This window comes from Cuculus canorus, chromosome Z (assembly GCF_017976375.1).
Source record: "Cuculus canorus isolate bCucCan1 chromosome Z, bCucCan1.pri, whole genome shotgun sequence".
NCBI lineage: Eukaryota > Metazoa > Chordata > Aves > Cuculiformes > Cuculidae > Cuculus > Cuculus canorus.
This window is the reverse complement of record NC_071441.1, coordinates 1,283,007-1,308,002: the sequence shown is the minus strand read 5'-3', so window position 1 is coordinate 1,308,002 and position 24,996 is coordinate 1,283,007. Positions and strand designations below refer to the sequence as shown.

Here is a 24,996-nt window from a genome sequence, read left to right as displayed (position 1 = left end):
ATGAAGAAAGAAGACCAAGTAACTTACATCAACAGTTTTCTTGGTATTTCAATAATCTCATGATAGCTGAGGAAGGGCCGGCAGAGGCTGGATTAACAGTCAGATTTCACAGACTTCCGACAGACACAGAAGGCTCTCTGGGCTGCCTCGACATGATGATAACTCATCCAATATCATTCGAGGATGATTCACTTGAGAAAACTATTAAAATGTCCTCAAAACTCTGGGTCTCAAATTTGCTCTTACCATTCTACTGCTGAGGTCTGGGAAGACCTAGAGCACAGCTGAGTGAGATGAAGCACACCAGCAGGATGCACACCCTTTGTGCGGGTACGGGGTTTTGCACAGACTTTGTGCTGTGAGGTACAAACCCACTCAGATCGTTAGTATCAAGGTTGACTAAAACTGATAGATGGAATTGCATTGATCCAAATTATAGCACTGAGTCGCTTTGTTTTAAAAAAGTTTATTTAAACAAAGTAGGTACATTTCACAGAAATGGTTATAAAATGCATAGCATATTATAAACAATACTGTTACTTTACAGATACTAGTTGTTATTATCCTAAATACTGCTTTTAAAAAACTAACCAGCCTGCCTGGTGAATCAGAAACCTAAATATCCCCAGTTATACAATCTTAGGCACTGTGAAAAAAAAACCAGTAGGATATAACAAAGCAGGTGTCCAGTTTTTCATTCACTCTACTGATTGTTTGTACTGCTGCATCACTAATTTACCAGTTCCTATTATGCGGAAATACCTGGTCCCTGGAGTCATATGTCAGGACTAGATTTCCATCCACTGGAGCACAAATTGCACTTGGTCAGCCAACCAAAACACCATGCAGCTCCAAGGAAAGCTGACTGAGGCTCTTCATGCTGATTAACTTAACAGACAGAAAATGTACAAGTGGACAAAAAAACCTAGCACTTTTTCTAAGCTGTGCGGACAGGTCACACCCATACTGCTATTCACAAATTCACTGTAAGCTGGCAAATCCATACATATTTCAAGCTTCATTTTAACGGAAACTGAATGCCCAGAAGAAACAGACCTTACCCTCAGTGGTGATGCAATGCCACAGAAAGTCGAATTCAGCCTTTTTACAGCACCTGAGAACTTAGCACACCTTGAACGTTCAAAACTTCACAGAACCAAATCCAGAGGTGTCTGTTATCAGATCTTCAGGATGCCAAGGCACAAAGAAGTAAAACTGAAGAGCACAGCACCAATCCACAACCATAGTTGACAGAGATATGCTGAGGTAAAAGGAGTTGCACCAGGTCTGCACCAGTGTAAGCAAGTCTTGATAAAGCAAGCTATAAAATCCATTAATTTACACAACAAAGAAAGAAAAATCCCCTTATTCTCAAAACATAGAATCATAGAATAGTTTGGGTTGGAAGAGACCTTGAAGATCATCCAGTTCCAACACCACCATGGGCAGGGACACCTCCCACCACATCAAGCTGCCCAAAGCCCATCCAACCTGGCCTTTAACACCTCCACGGATGGGGCAGCCACAACTTCCCTGGGCAACCTGTGCCAGTTCTTCACCACTCTCATAGTGAAGAAACTTTTCCCTATGTCCAGTCTAAATCTGTCCCTCTCCAGTTTAGACCCATCGCCCCTCGTCCTATCCCCACAAGCCTTTGTAAACAGCCCCTCTCCAGCTTTCCTGCAGCCCCTTCAGGCACTGGAAGGTCGCTATAAGGTCTCCTCAGAGCCTTCTCCAGGCTGAACAACCCCAATTCTCCCAGCTTGTCTAGGAGGATCTGTTCCGTGATCTTCCCAGGCACAGACATGAGGCTGACAGGTTGGTAGTTCTCAGGGTCATCTTTTCTACCCTTTTTAAAAATGGGCACAATGTTCCCCTTCTTCCAGTCACCAGGGACTTCTCCTGACTGCCAGGACTTTTCAAATATCATGGAGAATGGCTCGGCAACCACATCTGCCAATTCCCTCAGGACTCTGGGATGCATCTCATCAGGTCCCATGGGCTTATATATGTTCAGGTTCCTCAGGTGGTCACGAACCTGATCCTTCTCTCCAGTGGGAGGGGCTCTACCCCTCTGGTCACCATCTTGCTGTCCCACGACCCAGGAGGGGGGAGGAGAGCAGTTATCAGTGAAGACTGAGGCAAAAATGTTAAGTGCCTCAGCCTTCTCACCTGTTGATATGTGATCCCCATTTCCAGCCATCAGTGGGGGTACGTTCTCTTTGACCTTCCTCTTCTGGCTGACGTTCCTGTAGAAGCCCTTCTTGTTGGTCTTCACTTCCCTTGCCCAGTTCTACACCAGCTGCTCCTTGGCCTTCCTGACCCCATCCCTACACAACCGGGCAGTGTCTCTGTACACATCCCAGGTTCCCTGTCCCTACTTGCACTGCCTGGGCAGTTCCCTCTTGCTCTTCAGTTTGACCAGCAGATCTCCACTCAGCCATGCTGGTCTCTTCCCTTCCTGCCCGATTTCCTACATCTGGGGACTGAGCGCTCCTGCACTTTATGGAAAGCTTCCTTAAATATTTTCCAGCTCTGTTCTGCTCCCTTGTTCCCGAGGACCATGTCCCAGGAGATCATACCGAGTAACTCCTTGAAGAGCTGGAAGTCTGCTTTCCTGAAATTTAGTGTCCTGACTATACTCCTTGCCTTTCCCATATCGCTCTGGACCTTGAACTCCACCAGTGAGTGATCACTGCCGCCCAGGCTGCCTCCAATCCTGATGTCACTGATGAGTTCACTTGTATTGGTGACCATAAGGTCCAGTGTTGCTTCTCCTCGGGTGGGGGTCTCTATCAGCTGGATTAAGAAATCATCGTCAATGCATGGAGCCTCCTGGATTGCCTACAGCTTGCCGTGCTACTTTTCCAGCAGATGTCAGAATGGCTGAAGTCCTCGAGTAGGATGAGAGCTTGCTAGCATGAAGCCTCCTGTAGCTGGAGGAAGAAGCCTTCATCGATTGGTTCTCCTTGATCGGGTGGCCTGTAGTATAAACCAACCACAAGGTTCCTGTTGGTTCTTTTGTCTTTAATTCTGACCTACAAGCTTTCAACCTGTTCGTGGCTACTCTTCAATGACAGCTCTTCACATTCTATCCTTTTCCTGAGATAGAGGGTAACGCCTCCATCCCTCCTTCCCGGTCTGTCCCTTCTGAACAGCCTGCAGCCATCGATCTAGTGCCACAATGCAGCACTTGCCGTGTCTGAACCGCATTGATTAGATACATGTAGATCAAAACATGTATGTTTTCAAAACATACAGATACAAGCTCAAGAATAAACTGATTTTCTGCGTTATGACATGAGCTTTACAGTAGTTCAAGTTTGGCTTGGACTGAAAACAGAGAAGTTTGAACTCCGGCCGGCAGAGCTCCTTTGGAATTGTTTGTCAAGGGAGAAAAATCAGGTCTGAAGCAGTCTAAGGACATCAATGTTTCATTCATCATCTTCAAGCAGTTTTTGTAAGTTGTTCTGTATCTTAGAGAAAGAGAGAAAAATAACTGGGAGGCAGGAAGGGTTAGACTGCAGTTAAAATAAAATATTCAAGGCATACTCTTCAATACATTCTCCGTGTGCACACTTGTTCTGTCACAACTATTCACACCAATGGCACTCACGGCAAATGCTTCCTGCACCAGACTGAAAGGAAGCATCTGGATATGATCAGCCAGCAGCACACTTAGCTTTCATATTATTAGTATCTCCTGCAATTTCCTTCTAGGGATTCTGTCTTTCATTAGGTATGAGAAAATAAGATAGATAAAGACCTAGAGCTAGAAAGAAAGGGACAAGAAACCCAATTATTTTGAACTTGATCGAAACCCAGTAAAACTCTCAAACTTCAAAGTCACCTCTCTTAGGTTTAAGTGGATAATTCAAATATTTTTGTAACAGCTTCAGTTACGCAGCTGGCTATGACATGTGTGCAGCAAAGTAAGGTCTTCTAACCATCAGCAAATACGTCCCTTTTGCCACATTTAGTGTATTTCTCATGGGTTATCTTCCCTTAGTTACACTGAAGGCAATGCCAGCCAGTCACATCCTCAAGGATGATTTGCAGAGACCTATTTTACACAGCCTATTTATCCATCTTTCATCTTGTCCTTAAAAGCGAAGAGAGGGGAATATAGTGGGTCACATCCCCAGCACGCACGTACTCTGTATCTTAGTAACTAGCAGTCACTGGCTACAGAAGGTTTAGTCACAGCTACTCTCAGACTTTAATTTGCAGAGCCATTGTATTTCCTGTTCAAGGACACCACTTCTTAATCCTAACTCATGATTTCTAGCCCAGACGCACACCCTCTTCAAGAGGGGCATTTTGTGGAATGGAAAACTGTAAGAAGCACGTAATATAAGAGAAGCACCTTTTATAAGAGTCACTTAATGCATACACAGGAATTTCCTTTTAACAAGCTAACATTACAGTAAAGGAATGAGTAACATTAGGCCACATTTTCCGTTCCACAGTTTAACACTTTATTCTCTGACAGACACGGTGCATTTTAACAACCTGCTAAATACACTTAAACGCCAAAGCAAAATTCTGCTATGCCATGGTTAATTCCTTGGCTCCAGGCATAAAATAGAGCTCGTAAAAATCACAAGGTCACGCTGAAAAAGTCATTGCAGTTTACTCTTGCACTGAACATTTTCTAACTGGAAAGTAATTTTTAGATTTTAGCCTAGATAATTTCTGTGCTCTAGTTTACAACACTGCAGTCACACAGGGAGTGAGGGGAGAGACGACAAATTACACTGGAACTTTTACTCTACCTTTGCTGCTGAAACCAGCTGTGGACAATGACTAGCACTTTTCACTAAGGCATATGAAGCAGTTAAAAGACTGCAGTACCTTTGCTCAGAGAGCATAAAGGTATTAGATTTCTACCAGTTTTGCAGTACAAGAGTAGGGTCAAACATCCTGTTCTAACTACTGCTCATTTAGATTATAGAGAACGGAGACGTGGCAATAGGCAGCTACAGGCAATACTCATTGTACGTACAGCAGCTGACTATGTCTTGAGTATCTGGCAAAAATAAGATAAGATATAACAGGTCTAATCCTGCAGATACTAACTGAAAAAGCCCATTACTTAAGACACTAATTCAGGACAGAAGGTCAGTTCTCTGGGAACAGCTGAATGATCCCATCATCCAGCTGTCTTTTACTGTGCCTCCAAGCAGAGACTATATAAGGGAGTGGGAAAGAGCCTAGCCCTGCTGGAAAAGGCTGGCTGACTTCCCACTGAAACAAAGTGAAGTCTCCCACAGAACATGTTGCCAGCCTGCCCCAGACAGCTGGAAAGCAATAACCTCTTAAACAACCTAATTTGGCTAAAGATGGTATCTGATAAGCGTTTTCCCCTTGTATTTGTATTGCTATTACCAAAAGCATACAGAGGGGTTATGCTAGCACTATCAGTCTAGACTTCCATAGCCAAGGCAGGGGAGATGTGTGTGGGGAGAAACCTCTTTCTGGCAGTCTTTGTAAAACCTGTGTCACACAGGTGAACAGTGATATTATATAATCCTAGCTTTATGCTATTTCAGAAACTTGGTTTGGGAACAAAAGATCTTGAAAGAGATCAGCATGGACTCGGTTTGAGAAACAGAAGCAAAAATATCCCATGTGATGTAAGCACAGAGGAATTCAAGTACTTTTATTTTCGCTCCATTAATACATTTTCATGCTTGGCCAGCGTATGTGTTCCAACACATAACATTTCTTACACCTTTACTGGGTGCAGTTGTCAATGTTTGGGAGCAGGAGCGGCAGCTGAGGTGGGAAGAGGTCAGGGGCTGCTGGACACAGTCCTTTTTGCAGCCTCCAGTGGACTCGCCACAGGGCAAAGCTGAGCCACTCAGCCAAGATGCTGGTGGAGCCTCTGGGAAAGTGTATGTGAGAAAAGGGGAAAACAAGAAACACAGAGAGGAGTGCAGTAAGAGGGTGAGAAGCAGAAGAAAGACCAAGGTCTGAGGAGGAGGAAGAAGTGCTCCATGGCAGAGAAGATGTCTGTAAGCAGCCCATGGAGAACAGCCAGAGCGGGTAGTTATTTCCTGAAGAAATGTAGCTCTTGGAGGAGGCCAAGATGCAGAAGGGGGAAAACGGAAAAAAAGGAGCAGTAGAGAGAAAATTGTTATGTAATTACTGTAACCACTCACCAGACCCACTTGGGGGGCAGGGAGTGGGGTGATGAGTCAGGATTGAAGGAGTAAAGATAAGCCTAGGACAGAGGGGAGAAAGGTATTGTTTTATCATTTGTCCTTCTTTCTCACTACTCATATCTATTTTAACTGGCACTATAATAAACTGATTTTCTCCAAGTTGAGTCTGTTTTCCCTGTGATGGTAACTCATAAGCAATCTCCCTGTCTTTACCTTGACCCGTGAGCTTTCTCATTTGATTTTCTCCTCCTGCCCTGCTAGGAATGAGAGAGCTGCTGGGTGGGTGTCTGACTCTTGGCCAAGATTTGCCCACCACAAGAGCTGAAGTGGAAATAAGGTCTGCACACTCACTCTTCTTTTAGTTTCCTATTAGTCCATCAAGTGCATTTAGTTTTGCAATTAGAGAATTGGTATTCCTGGTTGTAAGCCTCAGCCCAAGGTAAAATATTTACAAATACCAGTGCTTGTACCTGGGCTAACTTATAGTCCAAAACCCAGTCCTTCATGTAGGAAAACATGCCAGCTGCTGCTATCCAATGCAGGGGTAACCTGGCACTTTTCAAAATAACAGATTATAGAAATTTAGCAAGGATCTAATTAGAGTATCAGAACTTGCACCATATTATAGGAGGTTACCTTTTCCAATTTTTTAAGATTTGCAGTTAACTCATCACAAAGGGCGCCAGCATTAAGTTGCAGATGAGATCCCAAAGCTTGGTGCACTGGATGTCTGTCAAAGAGAACAAAGAAAATGTGACAGAAGTTAAAAAAGAGAAAACAGAACTGACAGATCAATGTAGATGGGACTACAGTGTTGACATAGTGAAAACACCAGAAACACCAGAAAACATCAGAAACAAAGGCCTACGTCCCTTCTGCCACTCTTGACTACGTTCTTTATGTGGTCTCATTCCTCAGAAGTTTTGATGACAAACACCTTACAGCTACTTCCAGTGGAAATAAAATGAAAAGTTGAATAAATTCTATGTTTTTTGACTTGGAGGAAATAAAAAAGCCCAGTCCCGTGACACTAGAACTGCACATTAGATCACCCTGTATTTTCTATAGTCTGGGATCAGAGCAACATCAAACAGGACTTTGGTATGCAGGAGTGCTTCTGAGGAGGGAAAGTGGCAAAATGGCTTTTGACATGGCCTACTATTAGAGGCAGGTTCACCCCTCTCCTCACATTACTGGTAACATATAAATGCAAGCCTGCTCCTGTTCATCTTGATTATCAAGAACCTAGCTCTGTCTTCTGACACACAAATCAAGTTCCAGTGCTTTCCACAGAAGACAGTTGATAGCAGTTGGATCCTAAGCAGGTCAGTTGCACCACAATGCTTAGGATGTGGTGCATTGTGGCAATGCACCACAAATGCATTGCCAGTGTGACCCATTTGCTATGGATGGGTCATCAACGAAAGCTGAATTAATAAGTACCCTTAATCAAGAACTTGCTACAGCTTTGCAACGCATTGCAGACAGTTCTACCAAGCCTGGGTACAGCTGTGACTTGAATTGTATTTGTCCCCCCTGTTTTTTCAGGTGGTGCTTCCCCAGTTGTCAGCATACCCACTGCATGTGGCTGCAGGTTTTGCACTAAGATCTGCAAATGGCTTTGGAAGGCACGTTTTTCAGAGCAGCTCTGAAAAAAATCAGTTAGAAGGAGGGGAGAAAAGTTAATGCAAAATTTAATGCTGAATAAACTGATCAGTATTCTCAGCAGTACCCAGTTAACTGCCTTCTAAGAGAGGAGCAGGAAGATAACACAATTCACAGCAGCACCCTACAGGAGTGTGTGCCTCTGCACTTGATGTTTGAGTGTTTGCTATCCACACGACATACAAATTAAAAAAAAAATTATGCATGGGCAGATGACATCCATGACTACATATGGAATGGAACTACCAATGGAACTACCAATGGCCCCCTTTACATATTTGCTCTTCAAATAACAAAGAACCCACCCTTGGTGCGTTTGGATTTTTATTTTATTTTGTTTGAGGTTTTTTTTTTTTTTTTTTTTTTTATTTTAGCAAGACAGGATATCTGTTTCTAAAGAAGACATATGCGGCCCAACTCTTAGAAAATACGCTGTATGAGCAAGTCAGATGTATTAACACAAAGATTAAGAAGCACTTGAGTGTCATCTTAATCTAATCAAATGACATTAAGACTGAAGAAACAAGTTACACCTTTTCCATGGAATAGTTGCTCTAGAAAGGAAATTCCCAATTCATCAGTTTATGAAGAAGTTACTCACTGAAGGTATCTGGAACCTTCTCAAGGCAGCAGTATACCATAATGTATCACATTTGTACTAAAAGTCTTAAGCAGAAAGCTGTGAGATGAGCTAGTACAGATACGAGAACTACTGGACACCAAAATACCACAAGGGCACTACAGTATCACAGTGGTTTCTGAGGAAAATAGATGAGCATGACAGATATGGGAAACAGATTTTAAAACCCCCAAATTTTAGAGTTTATCTTACTCCTTAATACATGAATCAAACGATGTAATGGAAATAAGGCGTTCTTCCAGGAGACTGATTTTATACCTCATGTAGAAAGTAGAAAATATTAACAAACAAACACTGTAAGAGAGAAAAATAAGGTACATCTGTTAAAGGAAGCTTTAAAGCTATCTCACAATTCTAATCCTAAAAGCCATTTAAATTGTCACTTGTACATATTGAATAATTAAAGGTATCATTCTTAGAAACATCTTAGGAATACCAATCAGTGTCACTCAGACAGTTCTGAAAATCTCAGCCTCGAGTATGACTCTGCCAAATGATGGGCAAAATGAATTTACAAGTAGTTAAACTCTTTTACCATTTCATGAACTAAAAGAGCCCTTGCTTTTAAAGGCAAAAGGCCTGTTAAGTATGCTTGCCTTGGCATTTCTACTTCTGAGAAGCATAAAGGCCACAATTTCCATTAATTTTGTTTTTTGAGGTGAAGCTTAGATTATAGTAATCTATGTAAACGCAAGAAAATCCTAGTATTTTGACAATATTGGTATTAATTGCCAACTTACAGAACCGCATAAACTACAAGTACATGGTTCAGGGATACAAGCTTCTGGGACTTCACTTTGTGGAAGAACCTGGAGGCTTCAGAATGGCCTGTGAGACAAAGAATCAAGTGTTACTCTGATCAAAACAGACCACAGCACATAAGCAGTGTTTTGAAGTATGCCACAGATAATATAAACAGTGGGATAAACATGAAGAACACCTTCTAAATTACATGAACTGACATAACTATGCAAACTTAACTTCCTCCAGCTGACATTCTGCCCTTACCATTTCGAGGACTGTTTCGACCTTTTCCGTCAGGTCCGCGTTTACTGTGTCCATCCGAACGGGCAGACTTTGCTTCAGTCTTGGAAACTTTCAGGTGAGTTTGTGTCTCAACAACATGATAATCTGTCAAAAGCAAGACTTTTAATAAAGCTGAAATATGAAGGTAAAGGAAGTGCTTGGTAGCTTTAGTTCAAGGAGTAGGTGCAAAGGCAGATTTTAAAAGGTGCATTTCTGAACCTGGACAGAAAGCACCAGTTGGTATAGCAGCATTAGAACAGTTTGCATAGTAACTCCACACCGTCACAAAATATAAGGAGGCACCCGGATGGCATAGGCTGATGTATGCTTCATTTACATTTTCAGATCCTTTGAAAGGTGGCAACCTGTGCAAACTTCAAAGGTTACTACTGAATTTCTAGTCAGAAGATTATACAGACATGAAAACCACCTCTCAAAAGGACCGAATACTCTAGAGTCATGTTTCCAAATGACATTAATAGTAACATTAAATGGAGATATTGCATTGTTACTTTAAAAAGGAGATTATAATTTTATTTCCTGACTGTTTTTTAAATGCAGATGATGTTTAGGAAGAGACAGGACAGAAAAATCTAGTAACACTGAGCTTTGTTCCTGTTTTACTTGCACACCTTGGACTGTTCAAATAATGCACAAGAAACAGAATCACATCTGTGAGTTTGTGTTCCTCACCGCTGCAAATTCCTTTTCCTAGGGTGATTCTTTAACTGGATATTGTTTTTTTACTTGTGGAAAAAAAAACCTGAAAGGTTTGAAGTAGCTTTTAGCTGCAAGGAAGTAAGACAGCAAGTTAAATCATTATTTGGAAGCATTCATGTGGCAAGCGATGACACTACCATTTAGTTACCGCTTCACAAACACCACCATACACAGAGGAAATACCAAGGATCAACAGAAGCAAATAGCCACAAATCATATCACTGAACAAAAGACACATAGGAAAAAAGACTTAATTAAAACTAAGGTGAAAGAAAACTACTATAAAAAACTCAACCTTATTTCATTTAAAAATAACGGTGAAAGTTTTTTATTATACAAATCCTCTAGCAGTCAAGAAGGAATGTGGAGTAATAACAGCATAACAACACAGTAGTATGTTAATATATATTTAATGTAAAGCAGAATAATACCCTAAGTTTTAATAATAGCATTCTGCATGGCCTACACAAAACAAGTTCTGCTGTACTTATATATTTATATGCAGTGAGTTTCTACACAACATTCCTTCTTAGGTGAAGAACTTGAGACGCATCTACAAACAACAGTGTTAAGGAAGGACAGCTTTGGACAGTATCTTCAAGTGTTTTAATACCCTTAAAGACTAAAACAAGGGCCTAAAAAACAAGCACCACAAAAACACGTACCAAAAATAACTTATTTTTTAGGACCAAAAGCCATCAGGGTACAGAATGTTATTTGTATAGATTTGAAGCTGTTACACTGCAACCTGAACCACTTTAGAACAGGGGTATGTGTTAGTTTTTCCTTTTTTTTTTTTCCTCATTTTCTTCCATGATCCCACTCACCTTCGAAGCATTCCAGCTCTGGAGTCTGTGAGCCTGTGCTGCTGGACTCTTCCATCTCTTGTCTTCGCTGCTGCACTATTCCATCGAGATCAGAATAGTCTTCATTGAAATCCTGATGGGCAGAAAGTCACAAGAAAGCTCAGCCCTGTTCTAAGCCCAAACAACTTTATTTCTTTTGACCTCCCTCTGGAAACCGAACCAATAATTACAGATTTAAAACTGTTTAACCAGGAAGAATCTCTGATATATATATGTTGAGATCAAGTTAGCAAAATAAGCCCTGTATCATTGCCAGAATTCAAGCCTCAACCCCTGCCTTTGTTTAAGTGAAGAGATTAAGTCGGCATGCAAAACAAAGACTGTTAAGACAGAAATTGAGAAGTCCAGGAGAGGCTTTACTAGAATTAGACTCCAGTCATCACACGTGGCTGCACAGCTCTCTCAGATGTCTGAATTGGCTCACAGAAGAACTGCAAGTAGAAATACTTCAAAAACTGTTCATGGCAGAGGAAGAAGCAACTTTAAGTCAGTACAGAGTGCTGTGAAACTTGATGGCTAAACAGAGATGTAGAGCATGCAGACTTTGGGATATATACAGAGCATACACATGTATATATGCTGCATGTGATCAGATCAAATTATACCTATGACGATCATTCCCAGTGCTTCATAATGTTAAAATAGGAATGGAAGTTTTAAAAAGAGCTGTCATGACTTCCTTCAGAATCCTTTCTTCAGTGATTACAAGTAGTACCTGCCATGAAAGGTACCATGCAACAAAAGAGCAAACATCTTAGCCACTTACCAAGGGCAGAGTTGTAGGACGATCAGCCCTGAAGCTGTTTTCTGCAGAAGAGGGATTTGGACTGTTGCCTGTGCTTGTATCCTAAAAAGAACACCAGTGTTAACAAGGAACACACTCAGGAAATACCCAGCATTTAAAAGCAGGAAAGCAGTAAAAATGAACACAAAGCTACATACCGTCTTCATTCCCATCAGTCCTTACCTCAAGATGTCTACAGATAGATTTCAATAGCTTATAGGTGGTATCTCTGGAGAGTAAGGAGACAAACATGTACTGAAAAACAAAAGTTGCAAAACTGAGAAAAGGCATACAGTATAAGCTTCCTTAGCGTCGTTTTGCTGATGAAGTAACTACTTTCAAGAACTTTCATACAGGAGGAAAAACCTCCACTCCTTCTAAGGCTATGACTTTGATTACAACAAACACAGAACAGGCACAAAAAAGCTACCATGTTCTGCTGCAGGAACTAGAGCATAGTCTAGACTTGTTCTCTGTTTTAAAAAAAGACTTTGTATGCTATATTTTAACTCTCCTTTTAAAAAGAAAACAAACCCTACAATTCGTTTTTTGTAGACTCCTGCATCCACAAAATATTTATGCAATGAAAATGGTCTGGTTCTAAAGCTGCTCTTAGGATAACCACTCTTTCTACTGATTGATCCAGTCAGTATTCCTGAGTACCACTGTAAGCAACTCTATTTTGTGCATCTAAGGTATTGGCAGTCAGGTAAGAGACCCGAGTAAATGAAAGAATACTGTCAGAGCTGCCAACAAGGCAAGCAACCCTCTGTGCCCCCACTTCCCGATCCAGCTGTTTCAGTTCGCCCAGGGTTACTGCACAGCAGCCTTGCAGAACAGGTAATGGTAGATTACACAGAGCAGGTGGCAACCAGAGATTCAGTTTCTTATTTTCTCACCAAGTTTTCCCACACAGCTTTGTTTACTGCAGATCCAAAGAAAAAAAAGGCAGGCAACTAGAAGCAGGGGAAAAAAAGCGGTCCTTGCCTGTTACAAGAGAGAAGGCTGAAGAAGTTAGAATTATCCCTTAAGAAACCAGATCCTCCAGAGTTCTAAATCCAAATGCCTGCATGCAACCAATTCCTAGAGCTGTTCAAACAGCCACTTGGCACCTTCAGCAATCCCGCATATTACTGCCAAAAAGTAGGGAGAAAAGAAAATAAAGTAGGAAAAAAAGTGAAAGAGAAAGCAGGCAGAGTGTAACAGCTTCACCCTCTACAAGTACTCACCCTGTCTGTGACTGTTGCTATGATCAGAGCATTTGGCACAAGAAGGGCAGTTTTGGTTTTCTTCAAAACTGTCACCGAGAACACGGGTATACTAATCTGAAACAAGATCAATGTAGTGTTAAAGTCCCAATATGCTCCTTCACAGGGAACCAGCCCATCCACTGTGGTAAGCCAGCTCTTCAACACATTTAAAGATTTCTCCGCTGTGTCCCTGATTGCTAATATTTCATATGGAGCAGGTACGTTTTCAGATTATTACTATTTCTTACTAATTTTAGTCATATTTTTATCAGCTGCTTTTGCTTATGCCTTACGTTCCTGATCCCTTCCAGCTCTTACAAGACCAGAGGCTTAGTTGACTTAGATCTGTAGAACAAGCCAGTCCTAAACTTAGGCTTCTTTGTTTAGAAACAAAACGTTTCAGAACATCAGACAAGAGAAGCTTGTTGAAGAATGAACAGACAAGCTTCTCACCACTTGCAGATCTTTTAGTCTGCAACAAGCAGCTGAGTAAAGAGCTTGTCCTTCAGTAATGTTGAAAGATCCATTAATCACACACCCACTGACTTTAACTGACTCCTGTATGTGCCATACATCTATACTGAAAAGTTCTTAATTTTCCTTCCTGCTTTGTGTTTACATCAGGCCCTATTAGCTTAATGCCTGAAAACTTCAGATATTCTGCATGGACTCTTCTTGCAAACCCCATAGGACGAAGGACTGAATACCTGGTTTGACTTCAGCTGAAAAGCCTGGAGCTTAGCAAGTCAGGCAAATATAATAATACTGGATAGACTGCAGGGATACAGCTCCGGTTAAAAATTCTGTTGCCACGTACTGTCAAAACTACCTGAGAAATTTGGAAGCAAGCTTAAAAGTGTCCAAAGATTGTTCCATGAGCAATCACAGCACTGAATTAAAAACACATGTCAGTAGAGAAGAATGAAACGACACTGTGCAGAGTTTCGTAAAACCTTTTTAAGTCTTGTTGAGGACAGCAACACAAAGTCAGGAAATTAAAATTTGTTTCTGTTAACAAAAAATGTATTTGTGTACACTAGCTTTAGCACAAGACTGCCAAGTGCTGCTGAGGCACGGCTGGTCAAATCTGCTTGTCATCTAAGGGCTAGACACTCACTCTTTACTCAGTACTTAGTTTTGCTAAAAAAGTGTGGTATCAGATAAAAAATATAATTTTAATTATTCTCAGTCTCAAGCCTCAGTGTAGGAATATGTAAATAGCGTCATCATTTGTGCTATTGATTTTTTCAACATGTCAACTCCATTTGCCCTGCTTTAGAAGCCATGCCTTTTGAAAATGGGTAATTAAGAAAGTCCTCCACTACACCTTTTCATCTTAAACTGGACATTGTATCATTCCACAAAGCTTTTGCAACACTTGTGGAAACAGCTTTTTCTGGGAGTGTGAAGAAGGGAGCGGCTGTGGTGTATGTTTGATAGGAAAAACCCAGACTCCTCAGAACAGAGGAGTCAGAACAGAATCTGCCTAACTTTAAAAAAACCAAAACCACTAACCAAACCAAAAACAAACCAGAATATTTTTCAGCAGAAATCCTGCTAATAGCAATGATACAAAAAAGCAGCTTAGAAGTTTCCTAATTAGTTCAGTTCACCTCGAAGGACTTCAAATCAGAGATGTTAATGGCATTCTGCTGCATGCTATTTTGATGGCTAACATTACTGTAATCAAGACTAAAGTGTACTTAAGTGGGATTAAGTTCTTGCTTACCGCACTGTTACCCCAGCATTAGATTAAAATGGTAAAATCACTGCAGAGTACTGTATTTATATCTGGAATAATAATTATTTCAGGAAAAAAAGGCTTACCTGCAGGCAACTTGGAAAGCAACTAATATACGTCAGATAATGCTTAGCTCCAGGAAAGACTCTAGGTCAGTATATACATAGCCTACTACCTGGTAAGACACTGATTCTGAAGCCTATCCAATCCAGCAGAAGTAATCTTTTATTTTCGAATATGCACAGTGTTTACACTGCAGACTCAAACCTCCTGACTTCCACAGCTATTCTCTACAACACAGCTTTCAATTAAAAAAAAAATAAAAATCTGTGAGTAGAAAAATTTATGTTGAAAAAATTCTTATGTATAGTCCTGCTATTTCTCACAGTAAACCACTTCAACATTAAGCTTAAATTGTCCTACAAGTTCTAAGTAATAGACGCTTTGTGCCTTGGAAACTCTGTCAGTGTATCTGACTCCTAAGAACGTTCTTCTTACCGTCAAGCTTGATTTCCTCCTCTCCCTCCCATTACATTATTTTTCATTATATACCTAATTTTCCTCCTGTTATTGTTGATAGTATTCCTAAAAACTTGTGCCTGCTGCATGTGACTAAATAAAGCTGTAAGTGTGTTGCAGGGACAAGGAGAGACAGCTGGGAGTAAATGATCAGGCCTATCCCCTTCACTCCTAATTTGCAGTGCAACGTTTTCTGAAAACAGTGAATCGAACAGAGTTCCAGAATTGAACAATCTGGAATACCACGACAGCCACATTTACAACTACTGTCTACTCTACCCTATCTTGTAATACATTTTCTTTTTTCATTGTACACACAAATATGTATATTTTCCTGCATTTAATATCCTGCTGACAAAGATAGTTTCCTAGTACTACATTATTATCACTATGCATCTTTTTTCTATGTCTTTCTAGCCTACTTGGTAGGGTTCTACTGGGTTTTTGTATACCTTTAGATTAGTTTGAATGTAGGAAGCCATCCCACTGTTTGAAGTAATCACATTTGCTTGCGGTGAATAGGAGATATGTTGGTACAGCAGCTTCAATTTTACTGAAACAAACTGCCAAGATACCTGTCACTAATTGTGAATGACAGTATCCAGCCACCAGTTAATTTTTATTTCCTTGTTTGTCCCACACGGCTTTCACCGACATATGCACCATCCGCGTTACTGCCTATGACTAACAGAAACCATTAGCTGGGAATGAGCAATTATTCAGTTTCTTGACCCAAGTATTACAATACAAAAACCTAATAAGGTCACTATGAACAGCATGTTGTAAATTAATATAAGCATTGTTTAAAACTATTCCACCTTCTTAAAAGCTCTTTCTAAGACAGCTGGTGTTCCATCATAATGGCTGATAGCAGAGAAATGAGATATTGGCAAGTCCTAAACTGGGTTCAGCACCAAATTCACTGACAAAAGGTCTGGATCTAACCAGGAACTTTGTTCAAGGAAGTAGTCAAGAAAGAAGCCAAAGAAATCCTTGCAGCAAATCAAGCTGCTTCCCAATAAGAGCTCAAAAGGAAAGCAGAGTTTACATCAACAAAGAAAACCACTCCAAAAGCTCCAGATCAACAGAACCAAAATACAAATCTTTTTGGAAAGGCTTTATTTTTATCTGTATTAATATTGTTCACTGCAGGGGGCCCAAGCCCTAGGTGAGTCATATCTGCTCCAAGAGAGAGTAAATGGTGGTCTTGTAAATTACCATCTTCCCAAATGTTCATGTCCTATTTCTGCACTTCATAACAGGATCACAAGGAAAAACCTAGCAAACTGTTTTTAATCTCCCCATTCTCTGTTTATGCAGAACAGAAATAGAGCTACAGAATCCCTTGAAGAACTTTGCCCCTCAAGACAGAAGCCATTTTTATTTTTTCCTCTTGAATTATCTTAATACGCTTGATCCTTCCCTCCAGCTCCTCAACTACAGTCTTGTAGTCCTTATACATTTTAGCCTTTCTTCCTCCTCCTCTTCTCCATACTCGCCCAAGACAGACAGTTTGTGCCACGTGGGCTTGGCAGTGCCCTCACCATTGCATGTCAGATGCTTTCTTCTACTTTTTTCTGGCAGGAAGTCCTTAAGAGAGAGACTCAATATTTAATAATAACAGGGCTGCAGTTCAAGAGTGATTTTCAGGCATCACTTCTGAACAGTGATTGCATTCAATAATACTCAGAAGTATTAGTAGTATTCTAGCCATGCATAACAATGTGAACTTCTGGTGATGAACAAACTATCTAGGAATAGCATTACTGTTTTGTACATAAAGATTTTACTAACCTTAGTGTCTTTACCAAAAACCTTGGAATGGAAGCAAATCCAGTTTTCAGAAACGAATAATTTTCCTTGGTACAGAATTTCCTTCTGCAGAGCACATGTAAAGCCTGAAACAAATAGATGCTCTATAATCCTTAAGGTAACCACAACCCAAGCCAAATGTTAGCAGCTTGGCTTTTGTTTTGCTTTTTTTTTTTCAGAGCCATAACATCTTGTTTTTTTGATAAATATTGTCAAACCTTGAAATATTCAATAAGTTTAACTGAGAAGCTCAGGATATTTCAAAGACTTAAGTTTAGACCCAAAATATCTGAAAGACAAAGACTGAAATGCACAGTAACATGCAACTGGCTTCCAGAAGCCAAGAATCCTACCACCTAGCTTCCTACTAACTTTTAGACCAGCTTTCAGGTAACTATATTATGTAAATTTAACGAGTTTAATTAAAGATTTTAGCTCTGGACTTTTAGCTCTACATCAGTTATCTGGACCAGACCATCCACAGTGGCACAACATACGTAAAGTAACACTGCTTTTACTTCGCCGTTTCTCCCTCATGAACCATTTGCCTTGTACTCTTTTCAAGAAACATTTGATTAATCTATATATAATTAGTTTCTTGCAGCTACCACAGAGAACAGGACAACCTTTAAATGCATAAGTCTTTCTCCTACCAGTGATTTTAGATTTTAAAGCATCATCAAGAGCAGAAACTCAAGCTAGTCAGTTGACTAGCGCTGTCTCAATTAAGTGGCATCGTTAGTAAGGAAGTCTCGGTGCCAGAAAATGTTGCACTAGGTTACTGTGCCAAGAACTGCAAAGCAAACTACAATTCCAAAAAATGCCCAGCACTTGAAACTTTAAATTTTGCAAGATTACAACAAAAACACCCACTTCATGCAGATGAAAGCTTTGTAGCTCGAGGCAGCTGGAGTTTAAGGCTGTTAAAATTTAGGTTGTCTCTCTTGTACTTTGTCACTATGAACAGCATGTTGTAAATTAATATAAGCATTGTTTAAAACTATTCCACCTTCTTAAAAGCTCTTTCTAAGACAGCTGGTGTTCCATCATAATGGCTGATAGCAGAGAAATGAGATATTGGCAAGTCCTAAACTGGGTTCAGCACCAAATTCACTGACAAAAGGTCTGGATCTAACCAGGAACTTTGTTCAAGGAAGTAGTCAAGAAAGAAGCCAAGTGGTGTTACTACCACAAGAAGTGGTGTTACTACCCACCAAGAAGTTGGTGGGTAGTAACATTATCTTAGATCCACAGCCAGCAACGACAAAGGGGTTAATACCTACTTTGTTTCAGTGGCTCATCAACAGGAACATCTGGAAACAGCTTATGAAAGTGTGCATTTGCCTTCAGCTGAAAAACAAAAAGTCCCACACCCAGAAACACATACCTTATTACATAGTCTTACAATCAAGGGACCCATTCTGCTTCCAGTCCTCCCAATAGCTTCTCATTTTGCCCACTTGCTTTACAAAACAATCCTCATTTTTGCTACATGGCAATTAAGTCTGTATCCTGCTTTACCCAGACTCTAACACACTGATGAAAAATGGAACCTATGTCTTTATACAACCATGAACTACAATAACATTAAACAAGAGGGCTCTCCTCGTAATTATGTATTTATTCTTACTATGTACAGACAAACAAGTCCATCCCCTTCCCTACCTGATTTGAGGGACGTTTTTTCCTTTCAATCTTGCAGTCACTCTTGATATCCATTGTCAGGAGCAGACTACCTGTGCTGCTCTTTGTCCTGAGAATTAAAGAAGGTATCCCATATAAGCTCGGCCTCAGTCCATTAGTCTTGGTAAGTTATCAACAGGATGTACTTTTCCATTAAACATAATAATCCTTTGGTAACTATTAGCTGATTCATCAAGGATTATGCAGCAATACAGAAGAGTATATCTTATTCCTAAAATATGCCAGCCCTCCTTGAAAGTCTTCTTTTAATATAGAAGGAATATTCTACATTGCTACTTGAAAGGAAGTAAAAGAAGTTCAAGGCACTTTTACAACTTAAACAATTATTGCCGTGCTCAGCTCCGCATTCGTTTCTTAGCAACACGTGAAATACAAACACTAAACGTGTTACTTAATAAAGCAAGACAAAACAAGATTAGTACCTGAGAGTGCAAGGTAGTGTACTGAAAGCTATGAAGTTGTATTACAAAATGTGAGCTCATCTGGAAAGTACAAGAGAAGAAACATAGGCGGACAAGTAAGAAGATGGCTATGAACTGTGTAGTGCAGTGCAATGGGATCATTAAGATAGCCAGCAGTCCTAGAGAGGATGAAGGGAAATTGTGAGTGCCAGTTGTATTGGAATCAGTACCTGTAAATCTCCAGCCGTTCATACTGGAAAAACTAAACCAACCAAAATCCCAACAGCTCTAGAACATAACAAGTACAAAGGCAAATCTCTGTGGATGGCTGGGAAAGTAAGTTTAGTTTGTTTTATACAGGAAAAAACAAAAACCAAAAGCGAGAGAACTGTGCTAAAGATTTGATGGGGAAAGAAAGATGACACCAAAATTTCTATTACTTTATTTTATTTCCATTCCACTTTATCCTGCACAGTAAGTCTTCTTTACTTTCCTAAACATGAGAAGTTCAAGATTTCTGGTAAAAACAGTTAAGTGTGAGAGGAAAACAACCCCCAAGTGTAATGAAGGTAGACAGATTTAGGAAAGGTATCGCACAGCAAGACTGATTTAGATAGCAAGACAACTGGCTGCACATCTTCAGGTGGTTCCTCACAGCAGAAAACATTAAAATACATGGGTACGTGTATTGGTGTGTCTATGTAAAGTACAAGTCAAACTGAAATGAACACTGAGCCTCTGAAACAAACTTATGCCAACCCCTCACCAGAACATTTAATTACATTGTAGGTGAGAAGCAAGAGGGGAAGGAGAGTTTGGAGAAAAAAAAAAGCAATCACATATTTCTTCAAATACCTTCTCCTCAAAGATGCTTCAGGAAATTATGTGATGTTCTAAAATACTTGTGTTGTGTCAAAAACCACAGAGTCAGGTTGACTGCCAACTTTTGCATTGGCTGCTCAGCTGAGAAAGTGAAAGGGATCCAAAATCTGTAGTCAAGCCCACCAAGTATTATTAGTATTATTTCGTTTTCTTTTAGAAGAATTTCAAATGTGTTCCAGTTTGCCAGCAAAAGAAGAATGACTGAGACATTACAATAGTCTGATGCAACACACTGCACAGAGTTCAAAATCAAAACTTCTGTAATCGTTTCACCATGGACAATCAACATTCCAGCACAAAAGGGTTCTGGGGACAGCCTAGAACTCAAACCCAGCTCAGTTTTGAGTGATCGGATATGAAAGGGATGGAACTAGCAGGTGGCACCAAACACTGCAATGCATATTTTCTTAGAAGAGAAAAGTTCTAAGTTAAAGTTCTCACTATTCTGCCTGTGGTAGGCAAGAGAACAACCCCTGCAAGGTGGCTCTGATACCTCCTTACTTGCATAGTATGTGAGCTAACACACAGGCAGGATGTCTGATAAATCTCGTTACTCGGAGCAGCTTCCTGAATGGGATGTAACCACTCTGATTATCTGACTAGAAGAAAGTAACAGCATTTCTGACATTACCTAGCAACATCAGCTTTTTTCCGGTCTTCAAAATATTCCATTTCAGTGGTAGAGCTCTGCAGCAACACAGTAGGTGATTTTCCTGCCTTTCTTTTTTCATCTGTTCCATTTTCTCCATCTGAACTGCAGAGGCAGAAATAAAAATAAATAAATAGATGAATAAATAGAAATGTGTATTTCAGGATTCACACTGATGTCAAATGTCACTGCATCATGTTGACAATACAGCACATATTAAAGAACAATATTATGACAAATCTTTTATATTTAGTTCCAGAAAAGTCTTCATCTGCCAACTGGACAGTATTATACATCTGAGTGGTATTCCGAGCTCCATTAGTGGAATTTCAGTGATGAAGAGAGGAAAACTGAAATACTGCCATGCATATTTCAGCACTCATAAAATTTGTAGCTCTAGCTTCTGTTCCAAAGAGAATGTCTCATTTACGAAAAAATGCATTCCATGTTCAGCACTCAGACCTGATGACTAAAGGAAATTAATTTGACTGGTAAACTGGGAGAAGAACATCCTGCATGACAGTACCTAGCACTTAGCAGATTATTTGTGGTTCGATGTTGCAATAGGAAGCTGGATCCTATTTTGCCGCTCACCTCTTCTGTGAGAGACCACCTGGAATATTTTCACAATAAAGGGTCCTCTCAGAGAATCAAAACTGCTGGCTTTACAAAAGCAGCACCGACACCACAGTACACTGCTTTTTCACAGCACATGCCACTGTTCCTGAAATAAACGGTAAGGATCTAGAGTCTGAGGGCTAAGAGGTGTGCCATCAGAGCCTTTCCCTGGATTCCTTTTTCATAATTTTCTAATAAAATTCTAACTCAGAAAACGTAGAGGAAAAAAGCTCTAAAAAGTGAAAAACAACAAGACTTTAAAAAAAGACATGGCAAATACATATACAAATGCTCCCTTGGAAGAGTAAATCCTAGGAATGATTCTCTTAACTTTAAAGAAGAAACTATGTTGTCTGTTAATTTATTGTCTGGTCTGAACCACCCCATTTAGAGAAACTTTCCATTACAATGTTTTATTTCATCAGTTTTATGGCAACAACACAGCCACTGCCATCATGTGACAGTGTCTTTACAATAAACAGTTTCTTTTCCTACTAAGACAGAAGTTTTGCTGACAGAGGTTCCCTGACTAGTTTAATCTCTAGCTCATGTCACAGGACAAAAGCCATGGAGTTTTGCCTTACTGGTGCTGGGACTTGGTTTATGTTTACACAGAACTATCCCCCTACTTGGTTACTTCCCCAATTCTCAGCACTCTCTGCCTCAGAGGCACTGAATTAGCACTTCTTAAGTCACACTTTGTGTACACTTGAAAGGGTTATGGCACTAATAAAGTCAGTAAGGAAAAAAACAGTTGTTTCCCCATTGCTTCACTCTTGGATTGTCCCTGCCTGACCACAAAACACTAGCTTTTATTTTCAGTCAACGAAAACTAGAACTAAATGGGCAACTCAAGAGGTTTGAGCAGTACCCAATCTTCTTCCCAAAAATAAGTGGTTTTATGCTCTTTGAGATTTTAAGCAGGGAGAACGGCCAACCCAAGGTGCTCCCTGAAGCACAGGGGAGCTTCTATTCCAAAAGTCCTGCAAATGACTCAGTCACAGACCTGCTATCTGTTGTTTTCATGTTTCTGAAGTTCCTGCATCAATAGAGGCCAGAGCACACGAGCTATAAGTGGGACGGGGAACTGGGTGAGGCAGAATTGTCAATCGTCACCTGCATTGCAGAAGAGCAGCACAGCGTAGGAACTCCCCAAAGAATAAGGCTACCTGACTCAGCAGTTTGAAGACATTGTTGCTTGAGCCTGGAGCTTGACTGCTGTCCATCCTTGCCGTGGGCAGCCTGCTATTCTTACATGGCAATGCTACTGACTGATCAAAGCAGCCTGTATCAAACCCACACCTCTGTACTACAAATTTGTTTCAAAAATAACACAGCTTTTACAACTCACTTGCACCTGCCAGCATGGTTAGAAGTTTTGTTATGGAACACATTACTTACTTTATCTTATCTTTCCTTGTCCCTCACACATAAATTAACACCCACTTCACATCTATGAGCCTGTTCTACCCTGTCTGTCTTCTCTATTAAACACTACTGTTCCTGAAATTCCACTGTCTGAACTCCCTCCCTCTAGTTGCTCTCAGGTGGTGGATAGGTAGCGTATCTCAACATGTTAATCCTGCTGACTGTTGTGCATGGAAATGCTCACCTATCTCATGCCAGTCTGGCCACCTATCCAGGATAGTCTTTTGCAGCTCATAACAGAAGAAAACAAACAGAAGAAAAGTTTCCCTCAAAACATCTCAGGTGTGAGGAGATTCACTAGTGTAACACACACCACTGACAGTAGCAACTGAGGGTATTCCTGCTAGCTGGTACGGTTTTGCTATCTGTCCCTTACCCTAAGTCCCATATCACACCCTCACATAATGAAAAACTGCATTAGGATTTGCCCTTACACTTCTGATGGAAACAGCTCCACACAGCAGCTAAGTTCCTAGCAGATGTCTTTAGTATCAGAAGAATCTTAGCTGACCTTCAGGAGAAGAAAAGATAAACAGGTATGACCTAAAACCAGTTATAACATTCATTAGGTAACAAGGAAATTAAAGTACTCCTTCCATTCTAATGTGTGAGTAAGGATTTATAAATGCTTGGTAGAAAGAGCAGAAAAGTCAGCAATCCATGGAAAAAAACCCCTAGACCAAGTGCATTTAAGAAACAAAATTATCCTCATTACAACTGTAAGAAATGGTTGCACATAAGTGAGCTGCCTTTGCAAATACCATGGCAAAGCAAATTTTAACAACATCAGGAGTTTGTTGATATGAAAATAAACATTTTTTTAACTGAACATACGTTGTGCATGTGCTGGTACCACCAACCCTACTTAAAATAAAGGCTAAAAGAAAAAAAAGTAAAAAGTTGCCCCTAGTTTCTGAATAAAGAACAGTTGTTATGGGGAGTGTTTTCAAAGCCGAGGCTTGTGCTTACTATGTATGGGATCATATCTTGTACCTAAGCAAGTTAAAATAAACATTAGTTGCAAGCACTCTGCATAGAATTTCTGAAAGAAATGTTTCTTTTCGTTTTTTGAATATACACCAATAACTGTGTAATTTGAGATTAAATCACAGAAAAGGGAAAGTGCTATGAAGTACATTAACCAAGGCAGTGGACTAAGTTTTATTCTAATCAAGTGTTCAGAAGTACATTATTCATCAATGCATTGTAGAAGTCAGAGGAACTTCATTTCTTCTGATTTGAACAGTTTCTTTGAAACAAAAACTTTCTGACAGACAGGTATTTCAAGTTCCTTGTACTGCTTAAAGTTCCTGAACTTCAAAAAGGTTTTCTTGTCTGGCACTAGTATTTTCTTGTCTGGCACAGACATAATGCAAGAGAGATGTTCTAACACGCCACAGTTTGGAAAGTGAGACTTAAACAACTGTCATCTTTGACAACCCCTACACAATTCTACCAGAAATGAACATTTCTCAGGCACATGTAAGAGATATCAAGAACTCCAGAACCGTGCAGTGGTTACGGTCTCTAATTCCCCACAACCACTCAAACCCTTCTACAAAGCCTACTCAAATGCACCCCAAAGGACACCCACACCACTTGGTCTGCGTGATAACAGGTCTAATAAGTTAAAAAGTCACAACAAACCAGTCTCCCAGTCCACAAACTGCAGATCAGTTACATAGGAGGAAAAAGGCACCTTGAGCATCCAAAGATGCTAGCTACAACTTCAATTGTTTGCAAAACTGTAGCCAAACCAATATTTCCTCATGGATTAACGCGAGTTGCATTACTGCAACATTCCTTCAGAGGAAGAAGCATAAATAACAGGTCATCATGTTACCTTAGAAGCCCCGTTCCTGCTTCATCTCTTTTATACAAAAAGGGCCAATTTTCCAAAGGCAGTTAGACTGCTGTATTATTGCAAATGATCAACCAAGAGAGTGTGAAGTAATTTCTTCACTCCTGCCCACAACTATGCTTGGTGGAGCGTGGTTACAAATATCCATTGCAAACAGTGACATTCTGTATATTTTGTTCTGCTCGATAGCTATTGGATTTATTGAGCTGTTGGCAGAGCGAAAGGATTTGACAAAGGAATCAAAGTAGTGCAAAAAGCTCAAA

The 24,996-nt window shown here is 40.3% G+C and overlaps 1 protein-coding gene across 4 annotated transcripts in view; it reads right to left on the bottom strand.

The window, feature by feature from the left end:
- Nucleotides 1–488: 488 nt before the first annotated feature.
- The window catches only part of GRAMD2B (GRAM domain containing 2B), a 49,199-nt gene continuing 24,691 nt past the window's right edge, over nucleotides 489–24,996 (bottom strand). For 2 of the 4 annotated variants that reach the window (XM_054055056.1, XM_054055058.1), the window contains exons 2-14: nucleotides 20,809–20,931; nucleotides 18,856–18,943; nucleotides 18,474–18,540; nucleotides 17,173–17,276; nucleotides 13,098–13,193; nucleotides 12,052–12,123; nucleotides 11,851–11,931; nucleotides 11,046–11,157; nucleotides 9,481–9,603; nucleotides 9,213–9,300; nucleotides 8,665–8,766; nucleotides 6,804–6,897; nucleotides 489–3,476 (exon numbers count right to left, since the gene is read on the bottom strand). In XM_054055056.1, the coding sequence (XP_053911031.1) occupies nucleotides 3,435–3,476; nucleotides 6,804–6,897; nucleotides 8,665–8,766; nucleotides 9,213–9,300; nucleotides 9,481–9,603; nucleotides 11,046–11,157; nucleotides 11,851–11,931; nucleotides 12,052–12,123; nucleotides 13,098–13,193; nucleotides 17,173–17,276; nucleotides 18,474–18,540; nucleotides 18,856–18,943; nucleotides 20,809–20,931 (1,192 nt within the window). In that variant the 3' untranslated portion in view covers nucleotides 489–3,434. Of the gene's footprint in view, nucleotides 3,477–6,803; nucleotides 6,898–8,664; nucleotides 8,767–9,212; nucleotides 9,301–9,480; nucleotides 9,604–11,045; nucleotides 11,158–11,850; nucleotides 11,932–12,051; nucleotides 12,124–13,097; nucleotides 13,194–17,172; nucleotides 17,277–18,473; nucleotides 18,541–18,855; nucleotides 18,944–20,808; nucleotides 20,932–21,420; nucleotides 21,459–24,996 lie in introns of those variants that run through there. The other 2 variants (XM_054055059.1, XM_054055057.1) reach the window with 2 other exon arrangements.